Here is a 19,330-nt window from a genome sequence, read left to right on the forward strand (position 1 = left end):
CCTTGGCGAGGTATTGTTGGAGTAGGGGATCTCGTGTCTGGTAGTCTCCGTTAATTTGGGAACTGACTACCTGTGAATCGGTATTTACTTCTAGGACTTTTGCTCCGACTTCTCGTGCTAAGGATAGGCCCGCCAAGAGGGCCTCATATTCTGCTTGGTTGTTTGATACTGGAAATTCATATCGTACCGACTGTTCGATCGTGATTCCGTCTTGATTTTCGAGTATGACTCCGGCGCCTCCGTAGGTGGAGTTTGATGAGCCGTCGACATGTAGTTTCCATGATTCGGGGGTGAGCTTTCCCGGGGTCATCTCGGCGATGAAGTCGGCCATAGCTTGTGCTTTGATCGCATTTTGGGGTTTGAATTTGATCTGGAATTGAGATAGTTCGATGGACAACGCTAGCATTCTTCCCGCTAGGTCGGGTTTCTGTAACACCTGTTTGACCGCCTGGTCGGTTCGAACTGTCACGGGATGAGCTTGGAAGTATTGTCGTAGGCGTCGGGAGGCTGTAAGGAGTGTGAAAGCTAGCTTTTCTAAGCGTGAGTAGCGAGCTTCCGTATCTTGTAGGACTTTGCTTATGAAGTATATGGGTTTTTGTTCCTTTTTATCGTTTTCGCGGACGAGTGCTGCTGCGAGTGCTTCTTCCGATATGGAGAGGTATAAGTAAAGTGTTTCCCCTGTTTGGGGTTTGGTGAGGATTGGTGGTTCCGCTAGGACACTCTTGAAGTGTTGGAATGCTTCTTCACATTCCGTCTCCCATTTGAAAGGGGCTCCTTTTTTCATTAGTTTGAAGAAAGGGGTCGCTTTTTGGGCCGAAGCCCCGAGAAAGCGCGATAAAGCCGTCAGTCGGCCGGTAAGCTTTTGGATGTCTTTAAGGTTTTTGGGGCTCGTCATCTCGAGGACGGCGCGACATTTCTCTGGGTTTGCTTCAACTCCGCGTTGCGTGATCATGAAGCCGAGGAACTTCCCTGCCTCCATCCCGAAGGCACATTTTGCCGGGTTGAGTCGCATTTGGTGCTTTCGTAGGGTATTCATTATGACCTTGAGGTCGTCGGTTAGTTGTTCGCCGGATTCGGTCTTGGCGAGCATGTCGTCTATGTAGACTTCTAATTTGTTACCGGACAGGTCTCGAAATATCTTGTTGACCAGTCTTTGATAGGTTGCTCCAGCATTTTTCAAACCGAAGGGCATTACTGTGTAGCAGTACGTCCCGTCTGGGGTGATGAAAGCTGTTTTCTCTTCGTCTGGTCGGTGCATCGGAATCTGGTTGTATCCGGAATATGCGTCCATGAAGCTGAGGTATCGGTGACCGGATGCAGCGTCTACCAGTCCGTCGATGTTTTGTAGGGGGAAGGCATCCTTCGGGCAAGCTTTGTTGAGGTCCGTGTAGTCGACGCACATTCGCCATTTCCCGTTAGATTTTTTCACTAGTACGACGTTGGCTAGCCAGGTCGTGTAGGGGAGTTCCCGGATGAAGTTGGCCTCAAGTAGGGCTTTAACTTGTTTTTTGACTTCCGTGGCTCGGTCTGGCGACATTTTTCTTCTCCTTTGTGCTACTGGTTTAGCTTTGGGGTCCACGGCTAGACGGTGAGACATTAGGTCGGGTTTTATTCCCGGCATGTCGGCTGGTGTGAATGCAAACAGGTCTCTATTTTGTTTCAGGAGTTGAGAGAGCTCCTCTTTGAGGTCGTATGGGAGGTTCCTGTTAATGAAGGTGTATTCATCCTTGGTTGGCCCTATTTGTAGTTTTTTCATATCCCCTTCCGGCTCTGGCCTGGGTTGGCCGTCTTGTCGGGCATCCAGATCGGCTAGGAATACTCCAGCCGCATCTCGGGATTTCTTTCTTAGGGCTAGGCTGGTGTTGTCGCATTCGGCTGCGACTTCTCGGTCCCCGTGGATTGTGCCGACGGAGCCGTCGTCGGTTCTGAATTTCATAAGGAGGTATTTGGTAAAGATGACTGCGGAGAAGTCATTGATTGTTTTCCTTCCGAGGATCACGTTATAGGCTGTGGAGTCTTTTAGGACTACGAATTCAGATAGGATTGTCTTCTTCTGGCTGCTCGTTCCTATGGTGATGGGAAGTGTGATTGAGCCATCTGGTTTGAGGAAGTTGTCTCCGAGTCCCGTGACGCCGTGGCGGTGTGTTTGGAGGTTGTCGTTGTGGAGTCCGAGTTTATCGAAGGCTCCTCGAAAAAGGATGTTTGAGTCTGCTCCGGTGTCTACTAGTATCTTTCGTACAAGTCCTGTTCCGATTCTAGCCGAGATGACGAAGGGGGCATCCTCGGCTGAGGTGCCGTGCTGGCAGTCCTCTGGTAAGAACGTTATCGTATTGTCGGTTGCGGAGATTGGGGCTTGGTTCCTTACAGCCATTACCTTGAGGTCCTTTTTCATTGTTAGCTTTGACTTGCTTGATACGTCCTTGCCTGTGATGATGTTTACTATGATGGTCGGGTCTTCCTCTGGGCTTTCCCTGGGGGGTTGCTTTTGGGTTCTCGGGTTACGTCCTTCTCTCTCCGATGACCTGTCTCTCTCCGCGCGTCTCGGTTCTCTGATGATTTTGGCAAATTCTGGGAGTTTGCCGTCTCGTATGGCTTGTTCAAGGGCGTCTTTAAGGTCGAAACAATCTTGTGTTTTGTGACCGTAACCTCGGTGGTATTCGCAGTAGAGGGTTTTGTTGCCTCCTGTCCTTTCTTTGAGTTGTCGGGCTTTCGGAATGATGCCTCGATCTGCTATTTGGTGGTATATCTCGGTAATTGGTGCTGTCAGGGGCGTGTAATTAGAGAATTTGCCTATTCTCGGTGGTTGGCTAGTCGGCTTGGGGTGGTCCCGTTGATTCTCTTTGGGTGTTGGGTTTTGGTGAGAAGCCGAATTGCCGCGCTGGGTGTTGCCGTGCTGCCGCTTGTTGGCGGCGACGACCTGGCTGACTTCTTCGTCGTTGATGTAGTCTTTGGTGATGTTCTGGATCTCGTGCATGGTCCATACCGGTCTGGTGGTGAGGTGTTTGCGAAAATCTTCGTTCATTAGCCCATTGGTCAGGCAAAGGCTTGCGACGGAATCCGTGAGTCCGTCAACCGTTAGGCATTCGTCGTTGAAGCGGTCGAGGTATTTTCTTGTGGATTCTTCTTGTTTTTGCGTGACCCCTAGTAAGCTGATGGGGTGTTTGGTTTTAGTGATCCTAGTAGTGAACTGGGCCATGAACTTTCGTGTAATATCGTGGAAGCTGGCTATGGACCCGTTTGGGAGGGCGTTGAACCATTTGATCGCTGGCCCGGCGAGGGTTACCGGGAAGGCCCTGCATCGGACCGCATCGGCCGCTCCTTCTAGGTTCATTTTGGCCTCAAAAGCCGTTAGGTGTTCTTGGGGATCCTTAGTTCCATCGTATTTTATATCGGTAGGTTTGTCGAAGCCTTTGGGGAGTTTTGCTCTTAGGATTGTTTCTGTGAAGGGTGTAGCTCCCATTATTATATGGTCGTTTCTCGTGCGTTTGGTGTTTCGGTCCCTCCGATCTTCGTCTGAGTAGTGTTGGTAACTCAGATCTCGAGAAGCGCTGCGGTTATGTTTCTTGTTGTATCGCCGTTCTGGCGATTTCTCGTGTCTGTGGTCGCGTGAGGAGCTGCGACCGTCTTTTCTGTCGTGCCGTCGGGTTGGCGACCTACCGCGGCGAGATCTTGATCTGGAGGTTGCATGGCTTCCGTGTTCGTTGTTGTGTTTTCCTTTATTGGTTATCTTGCCTTCGAGTTCCTGAACCCGGAGGCAGAGATCCTGGATGATCTGCGCTGCTTTGTCGCTGGCTTTCTCAGGATGTCGTTGGTCCGTGACGTTGTGATCGTTCGCGTTTTGGATAGTACTCGCTATTCTCGCTTGGTTTGTGACTTCACGGTGCTCGGGGGTTGGATTAATCGGTTGAGAGTCATCCTGACTTGAGGGGATTTCCTCTAGGACGTCCCCCATTGGGCGCAGTTGGCGCAGGGTCCCCACAGACGGCGCCAATGTACGAGATGTCTCCGGTACGGATTTGAAGGGTGGATTGGGAACCCGCGGGCAAGGCTGGAGCCGGATTGCTTGACTGGAGCGATGGGGGGTGGTACCTGCAAAGACACTCCGACGCTCAAGTCAGAATGGATCTGAGAGGTATGAGGTATGTGGAATGGATGATACCTGAGGGGACTTGGGTCCTCCTTATATAGGTGGTGGCCTGTTATCTTATCTTATCTTGTTTGATTAGGATAAGAGAGATATTTGAATTCGGAAGTTGGTTAGGAACCGTGAAGGGCCGGTTCAGGACCTTCGGGTCGAAACGGGTTGTCCCCGGATAACCGGGTATGCGGGATCCGTGGGTCGGATCCGTAACAGATCATATGATGTTATTATTTAAATTTTTTAGGTTTTATGTCAAATCTGAATTTTTAGTGCGTTTGTCCAAAAAAGGGAACTAAGTTATTTTTTGTACCATCTACATAAAGTGAGCTTATTCGAAAACAACATTTTAACCCATTTGGCAAATTTAAAATTCTAAAAGGATCGTGTGTTGTACATTTTGGTATGATTGACGTTTGAATATACGAGTATATATTCTCTAATACATTAGTAAGCTATATAATAACTCAAGCAAGCTATGACAAATTATTTCAAATCAAAACAAAGCAACAGATCAATATATAATAGTTTTCTTATATTTAATTCATAAGTTGAAATAATATATAGGTGACTCATGTATAGTCTATTCATTAATAGAGATGGCATATTTTGGATGAGGGATCTTGCATTAGAATATTAGATAGAGCATGCTAAAAACATTTTTACAAAAAGCACACAAAATGAGTTATAAAAATTAAGCTGGCAATATATATGATGTATTCTATTAAGAATTTGCACATGAAAAATGATTTGGAACAGATTCTCCATAACCATAGAGATAGTTCAAATCATCATTCCGTACATATATTGAGTGCACACAATTTTATATATCCAAACTCCAAAGACCAAAGATCATGGCAACCCGTAGCAAAACAGAAAATTTATGAGTCACAATCTGAGTTACTATTTCTTTGCATTTCTATTTTGCCACTCTTGTGATGTCCCTCTCAAGTTCAAATTCAGCAGCAGAGACTGTGAACACCATAAAAATGAATTAGCCATTTTCATGATAACTTTGGAAGCATAAAAGATGCGCATGATTTTTTTATATTAGAAAAAAATAAAAGCATCTGCAATGCACTTCACAATTTAACTATAATATTTACATTTCACTCAATTCCGCTGTTCATAAAGGAAATTTTTTTACTTTTCATGGTCCAATTTCTTTTCATATTATTTTTACCAAATGCGGTAAGATGTATACCAACATCTTTCTCAAGAGTGTTTCGATTATTTTAAATTGATTTATAGTTTAAAGTATATTAATAAAAGCACAGAACCAGTTAAGAATGAAAAACATGCTTTCATGAGTTAATTATCTTTAATATCAATATCACTCACATAATAACATAAACCACTCATATAACATAATTATACATTTTTCTCTCACTCTCGACACACGCTACAAAAACAGAGGAATAGAGTTTCTTTACTGAATAACTCAATTCATTTCATTCTTAGCATTCATTTCATTACAAGAGTGGTGGTACATCTTGATGAAGCTGTAATGATGTATGCATGGATAAATCACAAACTTGATAACTAACACACATTATTGCACAAACAGAAAATTACCATGACAGAGAAAAGAAGGAAAAACATGATGCTTTACATGGCCTCTGATTTCCTGTGCATGTTTTGTTAAGTATAGCCACAAATAAGTCTGGCAAGCCACAAGGGTTTAGCAGTCTTGATGAACAACTTTCCAAGGAACATTCCAAATACCACTCCGCATCCATATCCCACTGCAACTGACTTCCACCCAAATAATGATTCTTTTGCCTCAGTAAACACTGAAGGTGGTTGTTCTTCATCATTGCCGCATGACTTTGACAAAGGGAATCCACAAAGCATTGGATTATCTTTGTAGGAATCATTTTGGAATGTATTGAACTGTTCTCCTGTTGGTATCATTCCCTCCAATTGATTTTTAGAAAGGTTCAAGACAGATAGAAAATTCAAATTTGTCAAAGCCTTAGGAATCTCACCTTTCAATTGGTTCCATGAGAGGTCTAACCATTCCAAATTCGTCAAATTACATAAAGTTTGTGGAATGATACCACTAATTTTGTTGTGTGAAAGATTAAGCCCTTTGAGAGAATTCAATTCTCCAAGAATTTGTGGGATTTTTCCTTCAAACAAGTTATTTGACAAGTCTATGGTTGTGAAAATAGTTAATATCCTTGATATTTCTATCATTTGACCTTTCATAATGATCACAACAGAGTCATTATATGGTACAATGGTCGTACTAGCATTGGTACCCATATACTCCAAACCGCCAGTTTGAGTATTATCATTCCGAGTCATCATTCCTTGAAACTCTTGAAAGTAATGCATTGGCAAAGGGCCACTAAACTTGTTATTAGACACATCAAAAATTCTCAACTTTGGAAATGGGTGCTTCTTACTCAAACAAGTGATGGTACCATAAAATTTGTTATTTCGTAAACTGAGTACCTGTAGTTCCTGAAGAGCTTCTAGCCTACTGGGAAATACATCTTCTATGTTATTGTCACCAAGGTCTAGAACTTGCAGTTTTGTGCAATGAGCCAACGATTGTGGTATTGGTCCCTCGAATTGGTTGCCATTCAACTTTATAGTCTCAAAATCATTATTCTTGGAGAAGTTTCCAGGAATGCTTCCATAAAAGTTGTTGATTTGCAAATCCAAAACCAGGAGCGAAGGAAAGGATCCCAAACATTGTGGAATATTGCCAGTCAAATTGTTGTGAGACAGGATTAGCACATTGAGGGAGCTTGCATTGCATATTGTTGAAGAAATGCCTCCTGTGAAGTTGTTGTTTGAAACTGAAAAGTAATAGGTGCCATTTGGTGGAATTGGAAGATCTCCCTGCAGCTTGTTGAAACTGAGGTCAATAAAGTCCGCTCTCTTCCATTTGTACAAGAGATTGTCATTAAACCATTTGGGAATCACCCCATCAATTTGGTTATCAGAAAGGTCTAGTTCATGCAGATCTTGAATGCTTCCTAGGAATCTAGGAAATTTTGTAATCTTACACGAGGATAAACGAAACATAGTAAGGTTAGGTAAAAAATAGTCAACATTGTCGTCAAGGTTAATAGAGAGAAAATTATTGTGAGATAGATCAAGAAAATGTAAAGATTTGAGCTTTGAAAGTTGGTGAAAATCTACATGACCACTCAAATTAACTGAAGATAAATACAAACCGGTGAGATTTTCAAATTTAAATATTGAATTTGGAAAAGTACCTTGGAGTTTATTACTAGAGAATGCCAAATAAATCATAGAATAAGTCGAGAATTCTCCTATCTGTCCTACGAGGTTGTTGTGCCCAAGATTTAGATTTATCAATGAAGGCGAAGAATAGCACCAATTTGGAATGGTCCCATTTAATAAATTATTATCCAAAAATAGGGACTTTATTTTTGAGAGTTTTGTATCTTTACTTGGAATTGGGCCTTCTAAGCTATTATATGACAATTGTAAACCATAAAGTTGGGATAGACGAAAAAGTGACGGTGGTAGTTGGCCTCCTAGACTGTTAGAATCAAGTGACAAAGATTCTAATTTGGTGAGGTTGTGGAACACATCTGGGATATGACCATTGAAATTATTAGCACTAAGATCTAAGACGGTGAGATGTTTGAGGTTTGAAAGCAAAGATGGGATTTCACCATGAAGTGTGTTTTCTGCAAGGCCCAACTCAGTTAGTTGAGTGAGGTTCCACAAAGAAAGAGGTACCAATCCATCAAATTGGCAAGACTCTAGCCTTAGTTGGTTAAGAGACTTCAAATGGGAAATGGAATCAGGTATTTCTTCCGAGAAAGCTGTCCAAGAGAGGTCCAAGATCCTTAGAGGAGTGCTCCAATTGGACTTTGGAAGTTCACCTTTCAGCTCTTCATTGCCAATCAAACTTAGTTCTTCAAGATTAGTTAAACCAAGTATACGAGTTGGAAATTTTCCATGCAATCTAGTCTCATCAAGACTCAGGATCAACAAAGAGGATGACAAATTCATTAGCAAAGACAATGATGCATCTCTGATAGAAGACATGTCTACGCCATCTAGAACCAGCTCTTCCAAGTTAGTGGTGTTACCAATGAGTTTGTTCCATGTGGATTCATCAAGTGCCAGGTCATCATTATACGAGAGATGAAGTGAGAGTAATTTAGACAAGTGTGAGATTGTGGACGGAATATAACTGCCAAATGATGAGGATGATAGATTGAGATGGGTGAGACTCACAAGATTACCAATTCCAGAATATATTGGAGAGTTGGAGAAGTAATTGAAGGCAAGGTTGAGTTGTTGAAGATGCGTGAGATGGAAGAGTGTGCTGTTGGGATGAAACTGGCCTTCAAGCATGCTGCAACTCAGGTCAAGCCCAATCACGTGACCTGATGTGGTGTCGCACGTGACACCGTCCCACTCGCAACAATCCGTACCATTGTTCCACGACGCTGTCTTGTTGGAATAAGAAGAGGAGCACGCCCAATGATTGTACGATGAAGGTTTGATGGCAAATGAGTTCTTGAATTGGAGCAGGTTTGAGTTGTCATGGTGGTTGCATAGTGGCAACACCGATGAACAAGTGGAAGATGAAGTATGAAGAAGAAGAAGAAGAAGCAACGAGAGAGTAAAACACCTCATTATTATGATGTCACAATAATAATGTCTAGATTTTTAATGTATATGTAAGGACTCAACTGATGTAACTTGGATCTTTGATGTTCAGAATTAGGTTACCCTATATTTATCTTACGGGCATATATATATATATATATATATATAATCAACTTTTAATATAAAATATATGTTGAAATATGAAATATACAAATATTTATACATAAATATACATGGTATTATGGTAACTGTGTGATTGATTTTAGTGACTACTTTTAACATATAAATAAATTTTTTATTATTATATTATACTATCTTCATGACAACTTGAAATAAATCACTGATCACTCACTCAAATGCTGTTTGTTAACAAATTATATCATACACTTTAGTCCATAAACAAAAAGTTCACATTACAGATCATGAAGCTAAATAAGTAATAAGTCATTATATTCTTCTATGATATGCATGACTACATAGAAGTCTGACAAGTCAGACCACAAGGGTTTCTTTTTTTTTTTTGGTGACTAGACCACAAGGGTTTCTTTAATTCCCAGTCAAGACTCAAGATAATATTTTGATTTTTGAAATATTATTCTGGACACTAATTTTCCACAAAGCGCGTTGAATAAGTTATGTCATAATTAGGGAAAGTTGCATGATATGGACTACGGAGCATGAGGAAGCAACAAGCTAATTAAGAGTGATAACCAATGCCTATGGACTATTTCAGGTTAATTAAACAACATTTTAAAAATTGGTTAGGAGTATTTGTAAGGAAGGAAGAAAGAAAAAAGTGGTTAATTAGATTTTTTTTTTTCTGTTTTCTGAAATACATGGATGAAAAAAATAACAAATTATTCAGGAATAAAAAAGAAAATAGATTCTGTCAATTTTTTTTTTTTATAATTGAGAGAGTAAAGTGATCTTTTACCATTATTTTTATAAGTAGGATTAAAATTAAATATAAAAAAAGTAATAAAAGGCTAAAAATCACACTTTACATTCTCAATTTTTTTAAACAATAGAGAGGATCCATTCCCATCAAAAAGTAAGGATAACGGATGTTATTGAAAAATTGTTTATGAATTATACATAATAAAATAGTGTTGAACCTAATAATTATTGATGACAATACAAAAAATAACTGTGGATTGAGTTCTTTTTTTTATTTGTAAGATTTTTTGTACGTTAACTTTGTACTTTGTGGGTCCACCTTATTGTATTGAGTTCTTTTACTTTAAAAAAATAATAATTAATATAAAATAATATTTTTATTTTTAATTTTTTCAATTTCTTTCAAATTTTCTATCACACTTATCTTAATCAAAGTAACAAATTTTTTTCATGGATACTCAACAAGTGAGAGTTGGACCACCAATAACATGCCAATTGAACAAATTAAAGACTCTTCAGACGTAGTGATAAGAAGAGTTGAACTCTTGAACATGTCTAACTCTTTCTTACCATCTAATTAAAATTTTAAAAGGTGAACACCCAACCCGGTCTTTGTTCTTTTTTTTTATGGACATCACAACCCTTGTCTAAAAAAAAAAAGAGACAAATCGGTCTCTGTCCCATACTTTCATGAGACGTCCCAGTCTTTCCGTTATTTTCCTTGATCAAAACAGACAAAAATTACCTACGTGTTAGTTAACGTTGCTGAGTTGGAGGTTATCACTCTATTAAATTCCACGTTAGCCGTTAGGGAATGGACATGAGTCGATCTATCTCCCTTTAGAGACATAAAACTACATCGTTTATTGGGTTTGAGACATTGCGTTTCGATTAAATAAGGAAACGTGACATTGGGGTTTCCATATAAGCCCCCTGTGTTACTATGGTAATTACTAGAAAATCCTAGTAGAGCAAGAGTCGTCCCCTTGAAGTGATCGTTGACCTCTCAAAGTTGGAGCGACGTGCTGACAGTGTTACTGACAAGGTTGCTGAAAGACCTCCACATATTGTTGCTGACAGTGGTTGGATAGTGTGGTTGACGGAGCTTGGTTTTCTAAAGGGGACGACTCTTGTCACAAACTCCATGCAATCTCTGTCCAGACTTCAACCAAATACCATCTCAAGTTGTATTATTCCAATGCGATTATCTTTTGTAATCATTTACAATGCACCACATCCATCAAATACCATTTCAAGTTGTATTCATTGATTCGGGTTCTAATTATATGCAACTAAGCATCCAACGAAGGGGCAGTAAACTCTATTTTATCGAATGATGGTTGAATTTACTCACATATTATGACTAATTTAATGAAATGTGGGTAAAGTTAGTTTTCTTGGGAGGAGCTCAATTTTTTATTGAGGAATTGTTTTCACGAAATTTTGTAGGCCAAGTTCAAGTTCCATCCCCTCCATACTTTCTACGTTTTCTCGGAAATCTTCGAAGTGAAACACATAATGAGATTGAATTTCCTCAATTTAAGTTCAATTTTGGGGAATTCGCGTCAAACTCGTAGATGCAATTTCAATGAATGGTAATATATTCAAATTTTCTTATTTTAAGCTTTTCGTAATTAAAATAATTTTATAACATATTGTGATTTTTTTTTAAATTACCAGCTTTCTTTTGCATCAATGCAATGCCATTGAGGGGAATAAAGGTCAGTTTAGTTTCTCGGTGCAGTTATATACCTTGCCGCATTGCATGGATAGCGGATGATGAAGTTTATTTAATACAGGGATGGTCTGAATTTGCATGAATTCTAAATATTTGAACTTATGATGTTGTTTCAGTTGGTTGTCGTTACGAGAATAACTTTAATCTATACGTGTCTAAGTACTATAATAGATTAAATATTATTTAAGTAATTTAGTTCTAATATTGGTATTTAATTAAATTAGTTTAGAGAAATTTAAACTATTGCTTCAATTTATATATCACGGCTATTCTTCTTAGATATATTATTTTTAAAATTTTTAATATAAAATTTCTTTTTTTTCCTAATTTTTAAGTTTATTTTTTTCTTAGATATATGTATCATCTTTTTTTTTTTTTTGTATTTCAAATTAGTAATATAATTATTAAGAGTAGTATAATTTATCAATAGATTAGAATGATAAAAGTTTAATTATATTGTGTGGATATAAGATTAATTAATTAAGATTAAAGCGTGGTAAAAGAAAAAGAATCAAAATACATGATTTTCTTTTCTTACTAACATATGAAGATACGTGAAAAAAAAAAAAATTAAAACATCACTATTTAAAAAAAATTGTTAATCATGCGTATGAATAGGGATTGCTGGAGAACATACAATTATACATGGATATAAAAAATAAAATATTATTAGAAGATTGTAGAATAAAAAATAATCATATATACATATATATAAAATAAAATAATCATATCAAAAAAATAATTATTAATATATATGATTTAAATATTTTATGTATAATTAATATATATGTATGCATAAACAAAAAAATATTTAAAATTATTTAACAAAATTAATATATACGTATGCATAAATAAAGAAAATACTGTAATTTACGAAGATTACATATACGATAATATTAATAATAAAGAATAAAAAAATTATTAAATGATGGTAGGCTAAAAAAAAGTAATTATAATTAAAAAATAATTAATATATGCGACTTAAATATATTTGTGTATAATTAATATATATGTATAAACTAAATAAGAAAATATTTAAAATTATTTAACAAAATAAATATATTCTAAAAATAAGAAAACTATTAACTAAACAATTAATATATGCATATATATAAATAAAAATTACTATAATTTATGAAGATTATTACGCTTATAATGGTATTAATGGAATAATAAAATCATTGAATGATTGTAGACTCAAAGAAAAATATTCATAATTAGAAAATAAAAAAGTAATTAACAAATGTGATAATTATAAGTTTGGAAAATAAAGATAAGAATTATAAAGTTATAAAAAGTCTCATCCAAATTTGGTAAGAGTAAGACGGCTTTCATAGAAATGGTTCTAATAAATGATAAGGTTAGTTGATTATTTTTTATGATTTTTTTAAGTAATGTTAGGTCCAGTTTATAAATATTTTTAATAATTTTATAAATGTTAATAGCTTTTATATTTAATTTGTTTTACAGTGTGATAAAACTTATTATTCAATCAAGAGTTATTTGGCAAAGATATTTGAGAATGAAGTAATCGAGGAGAGGATCTATGTCTTCTCAAATTTTGTGATTGAGGAATCAAGCAGAATTTATCTTCCAACTGTACACGTGTGTAGAATAACTTTTAAGAAGGAGTCACGTATAGAACAGCCTAACTTATTTGGTACGTAGTTAATTTGTATTAACCTACACAATTTTTTTTAATTTTAATTTTTGTCAAGATGTAAATGGTCTCTCTGTAGATATGATACATAATAGAGTTCAATATATAGCGTCGTTTGATTCATATAGTCAACCCCACTTAGTGAGACAAGGCTTTATTGTTGCTGCCAAAAAATTATATAATAGCATCATTTTATCGATAACATAAATTTTAACATTTAATTTATGCAAATGTTTGAAATTGTATTATGATTTTTTTAAAGGTATATTTTTTATTAATATATTGTTTGTTTTATAGTTTAGTATAAAATAAATTGATAAAATCTCTTTAATTTATAAGTAATTTATTATATTATTTATTTATTTGTCTTTAATTTGATATTTTTAATTTATTCTTTTTTTTAATTAGATATTATTGGTCCCTTGATCGAAAAATGAGAGCTTATATCATGGTCAAAAACAGAGAGAAGTGGCCATTACATTGTGGTCGATAATCTTTAGGATTTGCAGTATGTGAAATTTTAATATTTCACAACGAGATTTTATTTGTAACAATTTTCTATTCATATACAAAAATTTTTATCCTTTTCATGAGATATTACTACTTATTTCTCGCTCTTAATTTTCACTTTTATTTAAAAATGAGAAAAAAATAAAGTGTACACTGTAGGATCAATTTGCAACCCAATTATTTAATTATCTACGTAATCACTAAGCAACCAAATACATACTTATTTCTCCAATTTGCAAAAATTAACAAATGCACTGGTAACTATATTGGTTTACCCTTTTATTTAAATATTTGTTAATGTTATATCTATAATTATATTAGGACAATTTACGTTTTTAAATTGTTTCAACCCCAATTTTACGTAAATACATTGTTTCAAAAACAGATACGTAAATACATTGTTTCACTATTTTATATAAACCGCTACTGCCAGTAGTGGTTTACAATTGCACAGAAACCGCTAGTACCAGTCGCGGATTATGTGTATTTTTGGTTGGTCATAAACCGCTGCTGCCAGCAGCGGTTTATGTAGGTTGGTGTGCGTGCGTAAACCGCTGGTGCCTATAGCGGTTTACGTTTAGTATGTGTCAATAGACTCCCTATATAAACCATGGAGGGGCCAAATGTAGAGAGGTAGAGTTTTATTCACAAATGGATGTGGAGGATAGTATTAAAAAAATACAATACTCAAAGTATTAAATTATATAAATCAAGACTATTTTTTTTATTCTCATCTCTTTTACAATTTATAAATAATAAAATAATTTTTTTAGCCAAAAATTTACTAAATCATATATTTTTCTCCTTAACAATCACTTCATTCTCTTTTATTTATATCAACCATACAAGAGATACTAGAAGAGTTTGAAACATTGGTTGTGTTCTTTGCTGCTGATTTGCATTTGAGATTTAGCTAAATGAATTTTTTTATTTGTGCAACTTTGTTGTTTTATGCCAAAAAATAAAAACTATTTGTATTTTATAGTTGATTGATTGGATAAATAATAGTGATAGCATCATAATTTTGATGAATAAAATAAAAATATAAATATGCATGTAATAATTTTTTATTTATATTTATTATTAAAATGAAACTAAATAGCAAATCAAAGAGGGAGTATTCACAGAGTACTAAAATATATAAACTAAGACTAATTTTTTTTATCTTCATCCCTTCTAAAATTCATGAATAATAAAATAATATTTTAGTAAAAAATAGTGAATTTTTTTATTTGATTTGCTATTTTTAGTGAAAAAATTCACTATTTTTTACTAAAAATAAATTATTTTATCATTAGGATCAAGTAGCTTTAGGATCAAGTAGGAGGAATAGAGTTTCTTTACTAAATAACTCAATTCATTTCATTCTTGGCATTCATTTCAATGCAAGAGTGGTGGTACATCTTGATGAAGCTATAATGATGTATGCATGGATAAATTACAAGCTTGATATCTAACACACTTTATTCCACAAACGTGAAAATTCCCATGACAGAGAAAAGAAGGAAAAACATGATGCTTTGCATGGCCTCTGATCTCCTGTGCAGGTTTTGTTAAGTATAGCGACAAAGAAGTCTGGCAAGCCACAAGGGTTTCGCAGTCTTGATGAACAACTTTCCAAGGAACATTCCAAATACCACTCCGCATCCATATCCCACTGTAACTGACTTCCACCCAAATAATGATTCTGTTGCCTCAGGAAACACTGAAGGTGGTTGTTCTTCATCATTGCCGCATGACTTTGACAAAGGGAATCCACAAAGCATTGGATTATTTTTGTAGGAATCATTTTGGAATGTATTGAACTGTTTTCCCGTTGGTATCATTCCCTCCAATTGATTTTTAGAAAGGTTCAAGACAGATAGAAAATTCAAATTTATCAAAGCCATAGGAATCTCACCTTTCAATTGGTTCCGTGAGAGGTCTAACCATTCCAAACTTGTCAAATTTCCCAAAGTTTGTGGAATGATACCACTGATTTTGTTGTGTGAAAGGTTAAGCCCTTTGAGAGAATTCAATTCTCCAAGAATTTGTGGGATTTTTCCTTCAAATAAGTTATTTGACAAGTCTATGGTTGTGAAGATAGTTAATATCCTTGACATTTCTATCATTTCACCTTTCATAATGATCACAACAGAGTCATTATATGGTACACTGGTCGTATTAGCAACAGTGCTCATATACTCCAAACCACCAGTTTGAGTATTATCATTCCGAGCCATCATTCCTTGAAACTCTTGAAAGTATTGCATTGGCAAAGGGCCACTAAACTTGTTATTAGACACATCAAAAATTCTCAACTTTGGAAATGGGTGCTTCATACTCAAACAAGTAATGGTACCATAAAATTTGTTATTTCGTAAACTGAGTACCTGTAATTCCTGAAGAGCTTCTAGCCTACTGGGAAATACATCTTGTATGTTATTGTCACTCAGGTCTAGAACTTCCAGATTTGTGCAATGAGCCAACGATTGTGGTATTGGTCCCTCTAATTGGTTGCCATTCAACTTTATAGTCTCAAAAGCATTCTTCTTGGAGAAGTTTCCAGGTATGCTTCCATAAAAGTTGTTGATTTGCAAATCCAAAACCTGGAGCAAAGGAATGGTTCCTAAACATTGCGGAATCTTGCCATTCAAATTGTTGTGAGACAGGATTAGCATATTGAGGGAGCTTGCATTGCATATTGTTGAAGAAATGCCTCCTGTAAAGTTGTTCTTTGAAACAGAGAAATAATAAGTGCCATATGATGGAATTGGAATATTTCCTTGCAGCCTGTTGAAACTGAGGTCAATGAACTCCATGTTCTTCCATTTGTACAAGAGCTTATCATTAAACCATTTGGGAATCACCCCTTCAATTTGGTTATCAGAAAGGTCTAGTACTTTTAGATCTTGAATGCTTCCTAGGAATCTAGGAAATTTTGTAATCTTACACGAGGATAAACGAAACCTAGTAAGGTTAGGTAAAAAATAGTCAACATTGTCGTCAAGGTTAATAGAGAGAAAATTATTGTGAGATAGATCAAGAGAAAGTAAAGATTTGAGCTTTGAAAGTTGGCGAAAATCTACATGACCACTCAAATTAACTGAAGATAAATCCAAAGTGTTAAGATTTTTCAATTTAAATATTGAATTTGGAAAACTACCTTGAAATTTGTTATTAGAGAGAACCAACGAATTCAGAGAATAAGTCGAGAATTCCCCTATCAGTCCTACGAGGTTGTTGTGCCCAAGATCTAGATTTGTCAATGAAGGCGAAGAATAACACCAATTTGGAATTGTCCCATTTAATAAATTATTACCCAAAAATAGGTACTTTATTTTTGAGAGTTTAGTATCTTTACCTGGGATTGGGCCTTCTAAGCTATTATATGACAAATCTAAAACAGAAAGTTGGGTTAGACGAAACAATGATGGCGGTACTTGACCTCCTAGACTGTTAAAAGAAAGTAGCAAGGTATCTAATTTAGTGAAGTTGTCGAACACATCTGGGATGTGACCACTGAACGTATTATCACTAAGAGCTAAGTAGGTGAGATGTTTGAGGTTTGAAAGCAAAGATGGAATCTCACCATGAAGTCTATTTCCTGAAAGGTCCAAGTCTGTTAGTTGAGTGAGGTTCCACAAAGACACAGGAATTAATCCATCAAATCGGCAAAACTGTAGCCGTAGTTGGTTAAGAGACTTCAGGTGGCCTATGGAATCAGGTATTTCTCCTGAGAATACTGTGTAAGAGAGATCCAAGATGGTTAGAGGAGTGCTCCAATTGGACTTTGGAAGTTCACCTTTCAGCTCTTCATTCAGTAACAAACTTAGTTCTTCAAGATTAGGAAAACCAAGTACGCCAGTTGGAAATTTTCCATGCAATCCAGTGTCAGAAAGTGTCAAGGACAGCAAAGAGGATGAGAAATTCATGAGCAAAGACAATGAAGTTTCTCTAAGGGAAGACATGTCTACGTAATCTAGAAGTAGCTCATTCAAGTTAGTGGTGTTACCAATGAGTTTGCTCCATGTGGATTCATCAAGTGTCAGTTCATCATTATACGAGAAATCAAGCGAGAGTAATTTAGACAAGTGTGAGATTGTGGACGGAATATCACCACCCAATGCTGAAGTGGATAGATTGAGATGGGTGAGACTCACAAGATTACCGATTCCGGGATATATTGGAGAGTCGGAGAAGTGATTGAAGGCAAGGTTGAGTTGTTGAAGATGCGTCAGATGGAAGAGTGTGCTGTTCGGATGAAACTCACCTTGAAGCATGCTGCAACTCAGGTCAAGCCCAATCACGTGACCTGATGTGGTGTCGCACGTGACACCATCCCACTCGCAACAATCCGTACCATTGTTCCACGACGCTGTCTTGTTGCTGTTGGAATAAGAAGAGGAGCACGCCCAATCATTGTACGATGAAGGTTTGATGGCAAATGAGTTCTTGAATTGGAGTAGGTTTGAGTTGTCATGGCGGTTGCATAGTGGCAACACCGATGAACAAGTGGAAGATGGAGTATCAACAAGAAGAAGAAGAAGCAACGTGAGAGTAAAACACCTCATCATTATGATGTCACAATAATAATGTTTAGATTTTTAATGTATATGCATGTGAGTGGTGCATGGCATCCAATGCAACTCATCAATGCAAATTTATATACATCAGCCAGCACGTGGAATATGCTTGAAACATAGTTTGATCGTGTAGTGTGTGGTACTGGCTATTCGCATTTTTCCACAACGTGTGTACGCTCCAGTTTGATCTTAAGGGCATACATGATCTATATATATATATATATATATATATATATTTCAAAGATCAGATCGTGTGTACGCTCCAGTTGATAACTTTACATGGCCGAAATCGTAAATTTTGTTATGCATGATCTATTATGTATTTGTAAGCTAAAACACAGGGTAATAATAATGCAAATCGCCTGAAATCAAAACAAAAGCAACTCTTTAATGAGTTTTATTATGAAAAACTATGCTTCATGAAATATAAAATAGGAAATGTTTGGTAACGAAAGAAAATTAGCAAAAAACAGTCATAACTTGTCTTATTTAGTATTTATTAATTGTTGCAATTAATGAATGTTAAATAAGACAAATTCTGGCTGTATTTTTTGTCTACCTAGCATTACCCATATAAAATATATTTATACATAAATAAACATAGTGAGTATTGACTAATTTTAATGACTAATTTTATACAAATAATATTCTTGTTTTTGTTTATTATATTATACTATCTTCATTACAACTTGAAATAAATCACTGATCACTCACTCATATATGCTGTTCGTTACCAAATTATATCAAACGTACACTTTAGTCCATAAACAACGAAGTTTACATCACAGAACATGAAGCTAATAAGTAATAAGTCATTATATTCTTCTATTATATGCATGGCTACATAGAAGTCTCGCAAGCCAGACCACAAGGGTTTCGTTAATTCCCAGTCAAAATAATACTTTGATTTGAAATATTTGTTTGATTCGATAGTATATTATTCTTGACACTGATTTTCTACAAAGCGCGTTGAATAACAAGTTATGTCATAATCAGGGAAAGTTGCATGATATGGACTATGGAGAATGAAGAAGCAACAAGCGTGATAACCAATGCCTATGGACTATTACAGGTCAATTAAAAAATATTTTGAGAGTTAGTCAGAACTTCCTGCAAAAAAGGAAGAAAGAAAAATATGGTTAATTAGATTTTTGTGTGTTATCTGAAATATATAAATAAAAAGAAATAACAGATTATTCAAGAATAAAAAAAGT

The 19,330-nt window shown here is 36.0% G+C and overlaps 2 protein-coding genes across 2 annotated transcripts; both read right to left on the reverse strand.

The window, feature by feature from the left end:
• Window positions 1–4,752: 4,752 nt before the first annotated feature.
• Window positions 4,753–8,968, reverse strand: LOC112766873 (receptor-like protein 6). The gene is made up of 2 exons (XM_025812771.3): window positions 5,714–8,968; window positions 4,753–5,110 (listed from the first exon to the last, which is right to left on the reverse strand). The coding sequence occupies exon 1, from the start codon at window positions 8,771–8,773 to the stop codon at window positions 5,780–5,782; it is 2,994 nt and encodes a 997-aa protein (XP_025668556.1). The 5' UTR covers window positions 8,774–8,968; the 3' UTR covers window positions 4,753–5,110; window positions 5,714–5,779.
• A 5,918-nt stretch (window positions 8,969–14,886) lies between these two features.
• LOC112762548 (receptor-like protein 6) lies at window positions 14,887–18,295 on the reverse strand. Its single transcript, XM_025808422.3, has one exon. It carries the CDS (start codon window positions 18,105–18,107, stop codon window positions 15,105–15,107), a length of 3,003 nt encoding a protein of 1,000 aa, XP_025664207.1. The 5' UTR covers window positions 18,108–18,295; the 3' UTR covers window positions 14,887–15,104.
• Window positions 18,296–19,330: the final 1,035 nt, after the last annotated feature.

Source organism: Arachis hypogaea, chromosome 17 (assembly GCF_003086295.3).
Source record: "Arachis hypogaea cultivar Tifrunner chromosome 17, arahy.Tifrunner.gnm2.J5K5, whole genome shotgun sequence".
Lineage (NCBI taxonomy): Eukaryota > Viridiplantae > Streptophyta > Magnoliopsida > Fabales > Fabaceae > Arachis > Arachis hypogaea.